At 40.0% G+C, this 13,930-nt stretch overlaps 1 protein-coding gene across 1 annotated transcript in view; it reads left to right on the forward strand.

Moving 5' to 3' along the window:
* Positions 1–762: 762 nt before the first annotated feature.
* SH3BGR (SH3 domain binding glutamate-rich protein) overlaps positions 763–13,930 on the forward strand; it is a gene marked incomplete at its 5' end in the record, with an annotated part of 27,906 nt that continues 14,738 nt past the window's right edge. Inside the window, 3 exons of the mRNA XM_010287912.1 lie at positions 763–822; positions 6,637–6,822; positions 13,167–13,247. Coding sequence (XP_010286214.1) covers positions 763–822; positions 6,637–6,822; positions 13,167–13,247 — 327 coding nt within the window. The remainder of the gene's footprint in view (positions 823–6,636; positions 6,823–13,166; positions 13,248–13,930) is intronic.

The raw sequence follows: 13,930 nt of genomic DNA on the forward strand, positions 1-13,930 counted from the left end.
AAAAGAAGGAGAAAATACAGCAATAGGTTCTGGATACATAGAATCAGCCAAATCACACTCCTCAGTATTATGAAGTGTACTGACATATATTTATTTCAGAGAAGTCCCTGAATGATCTGAATTCTTTAAAGTTGAGAGCGTTTGTAACCGAGGCCTATTTCAATATGATCTCTGCATCTATGCTCCCCTTGTCCTCCCCTTCCTCCTTCCTCTTACATTTACATTATAAATGTAAAATTCTCAGCTACAACTCTGAAGCCTCCTTGTTGTGGTCAGGGAGGGGGCGCAAGCCCCTCTATGCAGGAGGCAGTGGTGACGGTGCCCATGCAATATTAAACATTACCGGACAGCTTTGCGATCGCCCCCAGCACTAAGTTGCCTGCTCCCTGTCCCTTCTCCCTTCTCACTTGTCCCTTCCCCCTCTCCCAAATAGTTCTCCAGCCCTGTCTCATTGGTGCGCTCCTGTCCTTTGCCTTTTTTGGACTGTTACCCTGTCAATCTAATGCAATAAGGCCAGGGGCAGGTGCAAACCCCTTCCTAGGGCTCCTCTTACTAACCAATCCTCTACCGGCCCCTCATCCCAAAATACCTAAGAGCCAATGGAGTAGGAAAACCTGGGACCCTGGGGAGAGGCCAAAGCTGCTGGATTGCTGGGGGGGGCATCCATTTAGGAGCTGGGTTAGCCCAGGAGCTGCCAAACGCTTGGATTCTTCTTGGGACTGTGGTGACTTGTGGATAGCAGGCGTGCTCTGCTGATTCCTTTTCATCACTGTCAACATGGTGATCAAAGTCTTTGTAGCCACATCTTCGGGTTCTACAGCGGTAGGTGTCTCATTTAACATACTTCTCCTTCTGCTGGGATCAGGTTGGTAAATTAGCCTAGAAGATCCCAGCACAACCTGAGTTTGCATGGAGAAAAAAACACTGGATTTCTTCTAGTCTGCTTTGCGCACCTTATTCTTGAAAGCTACTTGAGATGTAGAGAATTCCTATCAATGCAGGCTTGCTTGCATGCAAGATTTTACTACAGCTATCACATTTGCATATAAATTATCTGTCGTTGAATAGATGTACTTCTGTTTGAAAAAGCATATGCAATATATATTCACCTAAGAAGGAAAAAGTGGATATTGTATTTGCACAAAAGCTGTTTACCGTAGAAACGAATGTATTTATTTTTAAAAGAGACTTTAGAGAACTGCTTTTGCAAAAGGGGAACTCTGTCTAAGAGCCCGGAGCCAAAGTAAGCTGAATAAAGTTATGCAGAAAAAAATTCTTCCCCATCCCCGTTCCTTTCCCTAGACTTTGGGGCTTTTTTTTGGTTTTTTCCTTCAGTTGTTTTTGGGTTGGGTTTTTTTTTTTTTTTGCTGCGTGTGTCTCTTGAAATGCTATACTGATGATTTTTAGTATTGAGATCTACTGCTGTAGCTGTCAGCATAGTGTATCAGCTGAAGGGAAGGGCATGTGAGTAGTAGAGAGGCTGGAAGTCCGTGGGAGGTGGGAACCGGGAAAGGACTGTTTCCTTTTATATCCAGTTCCCAGATGAGCTCAGATTGCAGCTTTCCTTTGGCAGTCACTCACTTACCAGTGACACGGCTAAACAAACTGGCTGGTGCTTACACATAGCTGAAACTACATCTCTGTCTCTCTGACACCAGCTTCGTGTCTTTAAGAAGCTTCCAGAGTTGAAAAGCTCCCCAAAACACCCCCTGTTCAGGGTGCCATCATCTCTAGAAAACAAACTGGGCATTACCCACTAAAATTCGAATTGGAATATGGCTGAGGAAGTTTGCAGTTCTCTCCTCAGCTTGCCTTGCCAGCCTATCACTAAGCCTGACACTAAATTTACTGTTGACATTTTAACATTTCTTTTTGTTCTAAGAAGCCTCAGATATAAGAGAAAAAAAGAAGAGGGGGTTGGAAACTGCAGGTTTGGTAATTTGTAATCTAGCAGTTACTGCTCAAGTAGCTTTATAAATTGCCATGCGCTGTACATTGGCAGTCTTTTCGCTCTTGTTTGGTCTCCTGTTTTGGTCTCCTTTGGTTGACCAAAGAAGAGTCATCCCTACCTCCTTTGCCACTCATCCATTTTCTGGGGAAAGTTGTGACCTTGACTGAAATCTCAGTGCAGACATGCAGTAAGTGTGCGTTGGGGCCATCATCATCTTGCGTGGCTCAGGCACGAACTGTTGCTGCTCCAGCTATAGGACTGGGGCTGTAGTTCAGCAAGGCAGTTGTATGAGTGCTTTGATTAAACAGTGACATTCAGAGATCACTTATGCAATTAAAACTAAGCGTATCATATATTTAGCATAGCTGAACCGAGATCATCGCTATACACATTCCTTTTATCTCCTCCCAGTTAGCAGCTATAACTAACTCCTTTCCTCTCGGACCACAGTGAATGGATGTGTCTGCTACTCTGAGCAACGTGCAGGCTTTATCCAGCCATTTTGAGCATTGCTGCTATGGTTTACTACTAAGAAACATAGCTAATGCCAGTGAACTGTAATAGGTTTTAAGCGCATTAATGCCCATCTCCACTGCATGGTGGAGCAGCCCACAAAAGCTGCTAGTGAGATCGCAAACATACACTGTAAGGAAGGGTATGGCATCTTTACGCGGCAATATGCCACTGTATTTCCTCCTTTCTAGTGTGTTGGGTGTATGTGTAGCTGTAGCAACCTCAGAAAGCAGCGTTTGTTCAGATTACTGATACATAATTGCAATGACAAGTACACACAATGTTCAGCTGGAGTAGTTTTCCACATTTACTGATTAAAATGGATGGAAGGTATCCTTTCAATGAACCTTTAATGAGTTTTGATATATATAAAATAAAACTTGCTCACGCAAAGAGCCAACACAAACACAAGTATATCACTAAAATCCTATTAAAAACAAATTTTGTATCAGCCTTGTACAGCTTTTCCTGAGGAGAACGAATTGAATCCCTAAAAGCTTAAATTGCCAGTCTAAATTGCCCTAGTAGCAGTGGTGCTCTCTTCAATATGGCTGATCTCCATCAAATGTGTGTTGTTAATTTTGAATTTCAAAATAAGATGGGCCCAGCCTCCTGTGCTGCAAAAGAGCAGAGGATCATTGGTAAAGAATGAAAAGTGTTTCTATTCTATGTAGAATGAAAAACGTTTCTATTCTATGTACTACGCAGTCACGCTACTAGTTGCAACTGGTTATAGTATTAATAAATACTTTTAAAAATGCTTTTTAAAAGTGAATGCAGTGAACCCAGTAACATTCTGGTGCTCTGGATCAGATGCTTGAACGATATAATTCACTGTGGCTCTAGAGCAAATCTGCAGCCTGTATTTTTCCCCTCAATGATTCAGAAATTTATTTTAAATAACTTCAACTCTATTATCTTTCTGCTCCAAACTTAGCTGATATTGAACTATTCATTAAGGCAAGCAGAAGTGGAGACACTTATTTATAGCGCTAAAAAGCACTAAATGTTTGATTTGAAGCAAGCTGTAAAAAAACAAATTAATTTTGTTATTAGCCACAGAGGTATTTAGAATATCCTGCAAGGTTCTAAGGTGCCATGAATCATGGGAGTAAGGGGGTTTGTATTTTACACAGAGAAAGTCTTCCAAAGTCTTGCTTACTGCTGCTTATGGTTAGGGAACCTCTAAAATCCTTTTACTCCTAGTGTTTTTGCTGACATTTGATGAACTTGCCCACCTTCAAATCTGTAGGTCCCAGAAAGACTGAGGAAAATGTAGGCTATTTGAATTATGTCCTTTAAAATACAGAATAGAGGTTTGTCATCCGTGACTGTGAATCTAGCCATATATAAACCTGAGCTAAAATTCCAAATCAATTTCAAGTCAAATCAGAGGTTAGAATATGATAAATAAGAATAATTACCAGGAATAGGTTGTCCATGCAGTGTTAGGACCAGAAGCTGCAGCAACTCTGCCTACCAACATTAATGTTCCTCTTGCTGTAAGTTGTTGACTATGTACCATCTGCTTCTGCCATAGGCAGCTGGTCAGCACAAATGCTCTGGATTGTGAGGATATAGATGATAATATTTAATAATGCATCAGGTGAAACTAATATTATCTGTAGCTCTTACACTCTAGCTAGACAATATTTATTTAAAAGAGTTTTTTCTTATTTTAAGGGATTAGCAGCTAGGGATGGTGGAACTTTAGCTTGGTTGAAAGGGAAAATGACATTGATGAAATAATATCCTGCTCACCGCCACTTTCCAGGGATTCTATGCCCAAGTAATCTGAATTCTTCCCATGCCATCAGACACAAGTGAGGGCACAAACAAGCTCCTGCAATCTCATCCATTCTGGGAAAACCTTTGCATGTCCCCCCTGTAGTTACCTCCTGGAAGACGTCCCTCTCTGAGTGCGGTTTGCTGGAGAGATTCTTTTGGTTGCCCAGCTACCTAGTGACAGCCACAGCAGAGGCTTGCTTTATGCTTTCACACTTAGCGTGTGTCCCAAGTCTTTTGCTCTGCCTAAGCCCTAGTAATTGTAAGCCTTAAGACATAGTACATCTTCTGCAGTGTTTATTGTTGTTATCATAATGAGAAACATCTTGCCTTTTTCTTATGCAGACGTAATTGCATGTAACTTTTTATTTTTCCTCAGCATTCATTTTTCATACAACCCTCTCCTAATTTTTGCTTTCAGTCCTGGTGCTGTCTGAGCCTTCTGTGTATTATGAAACTCAAGTTGAAGAAAAATTCAAATTTAATTCTAAAAGTTATAGCTGCAACTGTAAGCAAGGGAGCACAGAATGTATAGCTCAATTTCCATTATCTTCTCAGAGGCACTATCTGTCTAAGGCACTAGCTATTCCAGGAGCCGTATCTACTTCAGTGCCTGTGTCCAAAAAGACAAGCTGACGCTGAAATTGCAGCTGACAGCACTTGAGTACACTGGCTTTCAGAGCATGTAGTGAAGCTCTTAGTACTGGCTCATGCAAATTTTATTAACCATTTATATAAACACTATCCTGCCACTTCCTCTGATGAAGTGTTCCTCAAGCAATCCTTTCTGTCACCTGAATGTGTACTGCAAATAACTGTGCCGCTAAACAGCCATTAAGAAAATGAACTCTGTTTAGAAAGTGAAAATAAGACTATAAAGAAACACCTTTGAGGTCTGTCAGCTTCATGGCTTTTGGACGTTTTGGATTAGTGTTTCCACTCCAAGTGATGTACTTTTTTAGCTTTGTTGTTATAAAAATATACAGCATTTTGTGTTTTTTTTTTTTATAAGCAAGCATAGATGTATAGATGGATACTACTTTTTTTAGCTTTGTTGTTGTTATAAAAATATACAGCATTTTGTGTTTTTTTTTTTTATAAGCAAGCATAGATGTATAGATGGATACTTCCTTATTTAAACCTTTTAATGCTTAAATTTTAACCTTAATTATGAAAATCCATTCTTCCAATATAATAGGCTATCACTCTACTTAAGCTTTTCAGGTTTATTAGATTATAGAAGTACATAATCCATTAATTGTTTTATTGTCTCAGACTGATTTACACTAGCTTGGTGTCACTTTAAATTCAGTTGATCAGATGTCTGACTTGTGGAAGACATGGTTTCAGATCATTTGATAACTTGTATGTAAAAAGTACCTTGATACATCATCCTAGCTACCGTCTACATAGGACACTAACTTACTGCATGGAGCAGTGTAACTGGGAGGATAAGAGAGTCACATCTAGAATGTGATTGTCCTAGATAGTAATTTAGTTGTCTCTGATCGAATTACAGCTTGGGAGAATTTGTACAAATCAGTCCAATCAGTGCTTGCTTCAAGTGCTGCAGTACTTGTAGGGCTAAAATTTGGCCTTGTAGCTCTTAGACAAGTTAGACATATACAATATGGGAAAGTTCTTTAAATGTTGCTTAGGAGTAGCATCCCTTTAGTAGAGAAGTATAGTGAGTATTACATCTTCAAAATAAAGGGATAGGTTACAAGCTTGATGCCTGCATCCTAGGTCTATACAGAACTAGCATCAAAGAGAATAAGGGCCATGATTTAATCTTAGGTGGCACAGAAGCTGTTTATAACGTGCTTTATTTGTATGTACTGTTCTTCATGGTCCAACTGGAACATCATTCTGTAATGTAGGAAAAATTGTACTGGATTTTCATTGAGCTTTCACTCATATTTAATTACGCCTAGCACTAAAGAACAGGGATAGAGAAACGTGGCTCATGGAAAGCTAAATGTCATATGTAATGAGTAGGAAAAAGGAGACTGTTACATGTTGAGGAGAATATGTACGTTCTCAGATCTGTGCTGACTTTAGGCAGGATTAGCTTAGGTATCTGTACACCGTGCTCACAGATCTGGGAACAGAGTAGGAGGCTCCCTGCTGAGCCTCGTTTCTTAGATGGAGGTATCACTGCTTCCAGGGAGGAAAGAAAGAAGCTGGGGCAGGGGAGAGGGAAGTAATGGCAGTGCTCTGCATGCCGCAAAGCAGTGTTGAATCTCAGCTTCAGAAAGTCTGGGGGCTGCTGGAGTAGTGGATCCAACTTGACATACTTGCATTAGTTCTGCTTGTAATAGCAATTGCTTTTAGAAAACAATTTTCATTTTAAAGAAGGAATTTTGTTTTCCCTTTTTCCTAACCAGATCAAAAAGAAACAGCAAGAAGTAGTGGGCTTTTTAGAGGCCAACAAGATTGACTTTCAGCAAATGGACATAGCAGGTGATGAAGACAACAGGAAATGGATGAGAGAGAATGTCCCGGGTGAAAAAAAACCTCAAAATGGAATTCCTCTCCCTCCACAGATCTTCAATGAGGAGCGGTACTGTGGGGTAAGAAGCTGTTTGGAACTCTTTTCAATTAGTAGGAAGTGTCAAACAAACTCCTTAATGACAATTTGAGATTCACATTGAAAGAACAATTCTTAGAAAGCAGTTTTTAGGCACAGAAAAGCAATGAAACAAAAGATTATTCCTTTTTAAGAGAAAAATGCACTTGGAGGGAAAATTGACTGGAGAAACTCTGCTTAACAGACTGTATGGATTATCCCCTGCAGACCCAGAGCCTATGCAAGACCCAGAGCTCACTGCAAGGCATGGAGTTTGCTGCCTGTGAGGAGCTCTGTTTTCCTCTCACATTCTCCTACCTCCTGCTGTGTAGCTCACTCACAAGTTTTCCTGCTCTTGGCTCTCTGCCTGTACTCTCGCTTCAGCTCCTGAAGACCAAAGGCAGTACTGTCTAGGTGATACTATGGCTTCTTCACCCAATATCTCAGATAGACAAATGTAGGCTATGAAGACATCTCAGCTGCACTTGGAGTAGTAAATCCTCAATTATGTGGTTTGGCAATATCGAGCTACTCAAGACTAGTCGGGTTCATAGCAAGGCTGATCTGCTATCAGTGCTGTATTGCACTTCGCTTCTTGAACTTTCAGTTAATTTTGCGTGGTGAGTGTTGATATTTTGTTTGTTTGACACGGGCTCATCTGGGCTACTAGGAAGTCAAGTAGGTGTTTGAGGCATCAGAGGCCATGAACAGGAATCTTTCTTTTCCATTATATTATAAAAATAAATAGGAATTATAGTTGACTGGAATAGTTCTAGTATGTGGTTTAAATTATTGAAATTATATTGCTTATTCAATAAATATCCAACTTTTCATAATAGAAATTGTAACACTCATCAGATGCTTTTATATTTTCATATCTGCTTGTAACAGGTTATTTCTCTTGAGAAAGTTTGTTCAATTCAGTGATAGATAATAGTCTACCAGTATGAATATTAGGATCATGAATCAAAAGAGATATCTAAGACAGTTTTTTTTTTAAAGTCTGGATGGAAATACATAGTCTAGAAAGTACACTGATATGGTCACTGAAATGAACTTGCAAAGTACTCTGAAACGCAGATCACATAGTGAGCCCAGTTTTAAATTACTTCACAAATCCAGTGCGAACTACCACAAAGGTTGTTTTGAGAGAGAAGGGATTTACATGCCACTAAGTTTTCAGAATTAACTTCAGTGATCTCAGAGCAAAAGTTGCTAGTATGAATAACGGAGTGCAAATGTTTCCTCATTTTCTCATGGAAATCTTAAAAGAGAACTTGGTAGGTTAGCGTTCATGTGCATTTCAACACCCAATCTGCACTAATAAAAAGTATAATTTGATATATCTTGCCCTGGATTTTGTGGCAGCCAGTGTTCCAATAAATATTTCTGATATTCTCTGGAGAGGTTATATAGTGAGTTAAAGAGTGATTGCCTTACAAAGTGTTGCAGTTGGTCAGCCTTGCCAGTAAATTATAAATATACAGGTTTTACTCTATGTCTGAAGCTATTTCAGGAAGCCAAATAATCTACATCTTGAAATAAATTTATGTTAAGAGAGAGTCCTTTGCAAAGACACCTCCATGTGGAAAGGGGTCCAGAAAGCAGTTACAGCTACTGATTTAATTAATCTTAAAGTCTCCAGAATTCTAATGTACCCAGCTCTCAAAGCTCATAGCTAATGATCTCAGTGCATGCATAATGAAGATTAATTTATAGCACCATTATTTCCAAATAAATAAGGTAAGGAGATCCATATCAGTACATAAGGCTTACCCTTCTCCTCAGGGGAAGGTGCCTTAAGGGAGCTGCACAGTGAGTGTGAAGTGGGATTATGCAGGCTGGTTGAGAACATGGCCAGGGGCTGGCAGTCTGGTGCAAAATTCCTCCAAGTGACATGACGTCTTCTGCAACATGTCTACAATATAAAGCTGGGGATTTGCATTCTACTTCCCTGCATAATCTGTGCAGGTCCAACAGACCCATCGTTCTGAAATCCAGAACACTTTCATGCTGTTTAAGGTTTACATGATATATATTAACTCTTCCCTTGTGTCCCACTTCATTTGTCCTCAGCCACATTATTAAAAAATAGGGCTGAGAACTGCAAGGGTCTGTCTGAGTTATGGAGTCCAGTCCAGGATCCTGAATTCATAGAAGTCCCTTTAAAGTATGTTACTCTTGTTAGTACAGTCTTCAGGGGCCTCAGTCTTGTGGCATCGAGAAACCTTCAAATTTGTAGCCTGGGTATATGCAGCCGGTTTATACCCATTTCCTCGTATGCCAAAATCACCCTTTAGCTTAAACAGCTCTAGACCAATGTATTTGTAAATAGGAATCATACCCTCTTTTAATCTTCATTTTGCTATGTCAAACAAGTCAAGCTCTTTACACCTCTTTTTTTTTTTTGTAAGACATTTTCTTTTTCTCTTTTCTACTAATTTTTTTCTTTCATCATTCCCAAGTAGTCCTTTGTTTTTAGGTCAAACTTGTTACATTTCATTTCTGCTCATTCTTCTTTCTGAGATCACTTTTCCCTTACTTCCCTCCCTATCAATTGTCCGGTATGTTTGGTTCACATTCACACATGTGCATGTGTAAACACATTAGCAGCATGCTGGCCTGGGAGCACTGGCCTTGGGAGAAGAAAATTCAAGATAAAAGATTTCCTTCCCCACCCTGAGAAAGAGGGATTTGTAGAGAGTCATGACAACCTTGAAGTATTTTAAGAGCTGCAGCAAAAAGGAATTCATTATTGGTCTGAATTCAGTATTGTCCTTGCTTTTCCCTCCAAGCAGGAGGTTGGACTGGATGGTCTCCTGAGGTCTCTTCCCACCTGAATTATCCTGTCGTTCTAGGATTTTGTAAAATATACTCTGCTCCACACCCACTGGAGGTGGGACAAGATGTAATGAATGAAAAATGCAGCAAAGAAAGTTTAAGTCAGATATCAGAAAAAAAAGAAAAAAAAAGAAGCTATTTTCAGGAGATTTTCTCATTATCTCATTAAAGGTCATTATCAAAGGATTGGAGAAACACCTATCAGGAATAGTGTAGTTGTTCCTGCCTTGGAGAAATGGCCCTCTGAGATCTTCTCCAATCCCCTCGTCTGCCATCCAGTGAAATTTTGGGGGTGAGGATAAGGAAAGAGGGGATACTGGGGACAGGTGAGGAGGCTTCCTTTTCATGCTAGAACAGACAGACATAATGAGCAAGTAAATGCAGTTCTGTTGCTAATCTTCTTTTCTGCTGATACGTAAAGGTATCTGTATCTTCTGGCTGACCCTGATGAGCTGCTTCACTTCCTAACTTGTACCGTAAGATGGAGGTTTCTTAGGAATGTGTTTATGAAAATACACCAACTGTGAGCAGCTTTTCTGCGAGGTCAGAGAAGCTTAAGAATGCCTTATAAATAGCTTGAATCTTATTTTTCTTTCAGATCTTTGGTATTGCCACTTGAAGAAACAGATTAGAAATGGATTCATTTTGTATGCCTGGCTATAGCACCGATTTCAAGTATCCATTCTAATCCATCAGTGTTGGCAATTATGTTCTTATTTGATCTTTTTCTTAAGCTGCTTCTTTGCTCATGTCTAGACAGACATCTGAATCTGTGTCACTTTCTAAATATATCGAGCACTCTGTTGCTCTTGTCTTTGCTTTTGCTTAACAAAAACCCCTAGAAAACTAGGAAAGAAATGGAATGTAAACTTCTGGTTTTCTCTGTAAGCTGGAATCTGTGCTTTTCTCTGTAAACAGAAATCCGTAGAATAAAATACCCATGTGCTTTTTTTGGAAAGAATCTCTGAATTATTAGGTAAAACTTTTAACTGATGCTTCGTATAACTGCTTAAGTCAAATATACATAAATCATAGGGACCTGTGGAGGTCCCTATCTGCTGCTTAAAGCAGGGATAGATTTGAAGTTAGCTTATGTTGCTTGGGGCTTTGGCCATCTGAGTTTCAAAAGCCTCCAAGGATGGTGTTTCCATGCCCTTTCTGTGCACTCTGACCTGGTGCCATTCCACTCACGTGGGGAAAAACTTTCCACTGATGTCCAATTAGGGTTTGCTGTTTTGCTGTCTGGCATTTCCCCAGTGGACATACAAAGGATGATGGTGCAGAGTGGATATTTGCACATGCACTCCTATCATAAAGAAAAACTCATGGAATATTTTTTTTTAAATATGTTTCACTATATTTTTCAAAGACTAGTTCCAAAGACAAATGACACCACTACCCTCTGCCTAGACCATTTATGTCTTCTCATACAGATATAATATTATTGCTTACCTGAAATAAATTGTTACTACGTGTTTTTCTTACTGTCTGCCTTGGGAACAGTTATCTTTGGTCATTCAGTGAATGGAAATGTGAACAAGTCACCATTAGGAAAGTAAGAGTGCAAATATACAATACAAAAACTATTCTGTGATCACTGTAGTCATTCTTTTACCCCCTGATAAATACATAATTGCTTGCTCTTCAGTGTAAGCATTCCATTTACTGCAAGATACCACATTTACTGTGGGATGTCATTGTACGCTACCAGTTGCCAAGGAGTACCTGATATGATAGAAGATTGTATCCTCTTCTGATAAGGAGTTCATCTGGTCATTCACATGTCTTGCTTATGCCTTCAGGTCTGGTTATCTACAAGGCTGTATGTCTCTAGAGATTCTTGGTACACTTGCCGTCTGCTGCTTTTCCTCTGTGGAGGAACTAATAAGACTTACAAAATATCAAGCCCATTTCATGGCCCACCGTTGTTATAGTCTTCTCTTTGTTTCCCAGCTACTGACATGTTGTGTCATAGTTTGCTTAGGCTGTTTTATATAAGAGCATGAGGACACAAGTTTCCTGTGCTTGTATGGCCTGTCAAAGGCCCATGTCAGATTCTGGTTCTTTGAATTGCAGAAAATCTTCATGGTCTTGTTTGCCATATTGCTCCTAAGTTTATGGGTTAGACTTCAGACACTGGCTTTCTGAAACACTCAGGTCAGACCTGGGTTAGATAAGAAGGAGAACCCCACAGCAAGATGAAAACAGCAAAGAGATGGTTTGAGAAATGGGTGGCTTAGAGCAGCAGCAGGTATTCTGCCTGGTCAGGGCAGAATGTGTTCTGGGGCTTCTCCCAGACCAGGCAGTTCCTACTTCCTGTAACTAGGTCTGGGTGAAAGGCAATCTGTCCTGTAGATAAATCAGTGAAATGGGCTGTCATTTATCCTGTCTGTTAAGCTACGTTACCTCTTCCAAACAGGACTGAAATGTCATTGATTCCAGTCTTGTTGACATTAAGGTGACTTCTAAACCTTTTACTCCAGCCTTTCCCTAGGATTACCCTTGGCTAATAATTTATTCTCTAGAAATACTAAAACAGCCCAATAAAACAACTCAGGTCCTAACCTAGCAAGCTTCTATTTTTGGAATTATTTGGGATGAGAGGGAGGATGATAACATGGTCACGCAAGTAGACATGCGTTGAGTGCCCTGTCCTACACAGAGCTGTTGTGTGATTGTGGGCCAGTTACATATGACCAGAGTTTCTGCTGAGATCTTACATGTTGATTTTTACCTGTGTAAGATGTGAATCATGAACTTCCCAGTAACAAACTAGTGATAGCAGACCTTCTTTAATTGGCAAGAAAGTTGTACGAGTGAATACAGTAAAGACCATGCAAGTACTAGATGGTAGGATAGGAGCCATCCCTCATGTCTTTTCAGTTATATTAGCACTGAAGAGAAAACAGGCATTTAACGTACTGATTTATAACTTCAGTTCACATGTGGACAAGACATTTTGGCTGGTTCATATATGTCAAAGGAAACAACACAGTCCTTTGCTAAGTTTGTCTGAAAAGTAACAACATTTTCTAACCAGAGTGCTTTTCTTTAAAATAAACAGTTTCCCCGTTATCATATCACTGTGCTATTACATTGACTGTTGCCTTTTATTTGCCATGAAGCTGTCCAGGGTTTTGAGGGCCTATTTTGTGTTATTACTCAAAGGAAGTTTTATTTTGACATTTAAATGAGAATAGCTTTGCTTTGATGTGTACAGCTGAGGCACATCAAAATGAGATGCTTAATTTTATCTGATTCTGACACAGATACGGTATAATTAAAGTGTAAGTCTCTGGAGAGATTTGCCCATTTGTTCATTTTGCCAGCCAGTGTGAAACTCCCTTTATCTGAGCTTTCTTCCTGAGGCTTAGATAATGCAGGCACTTTAACAAATGCATAGTCATTCTCATAAATATAAGAAAGATTTGCCTGGGCTAGTCTCTTCCTCCTTTTGTTTCTTGTTGATTTTTGTTACTAATTTGCTGTTGTTTTTTCTTTTTCTAGGATTTTGAATCCTTTTTCTCTGCTAAAGAAGAAAATATTATTTATTCATTCCTGGGTCTTGCTCCTCCTCCAGGCACAAAGGTATGCACTGCTGTCCTTCCATGGGGGCCATTTATTTGATTTTAATAAAAGATGAAGATGGGCAGTGACTCAGCATGTTAAATAAGGGGCAGTGACAAGCATTACGTTAGATGCTGGTGCAGAAAAGTGTTTTTAAGGGGGAAAAAAAAAGTGGCTGGTTCAGTAAATACTAGAAAATACTTCTATTCTGTCCTAGTTTCAGCCAGGGTAGAGTTAATTTTCTTCATAGAAGCTAGCGTGAGGCTATGTTTTGGATTTGGGATGAGAAAATGTTGATAAGGTGCTGATGTTTTGAGTTGTTGCTAAGTAGTCAAGGACAGTCCAGCTTCTCGTGCTGGCCTGCTGGCGAGCAGGCTGGGGATGCACAGGAAGTTGGGAGGGGACACAGCTGGGACAGCTGACCCAGGCCGGCCAAGGAGATATTCCATACCATACAACGTCATGCTCAGTATATAAAGCTGGGACAAAGAAGAAGGGAGGGGTGGAGGGACGTTCGGAGTTATGGCGTCTGTCTTCCCAAGAAACCATTACGCGTGATGGAGCCCTGCTTCCCTGGAGATGGCTGAACACCTGCCTGCCCATGCAGAGTAGTGAATGAATTCTTTGTCTTGCTTTGCTTGTGTGCGCGGCTTTTGGTTTACTTATTAAACTGTCTTTATCTCAAACCATGAGTTTCCTCACTT

This window comes from Phaethon lepturus, unplaced genomic scaffold (assembly GCF_000687285.1).
Source record: "Phaethon lepturus isolate BGI_N335 unplaced genomic scaffold, ASM68728v1 scaffold41385, whole genome shotgun sequence".
Classification (NCBI taxonomy): Eukaryota; Metazoa; Chordata; class Aves; order Phaethontiformes; family Phaethontidae; genus Phaethon; species Phaethon lepturus.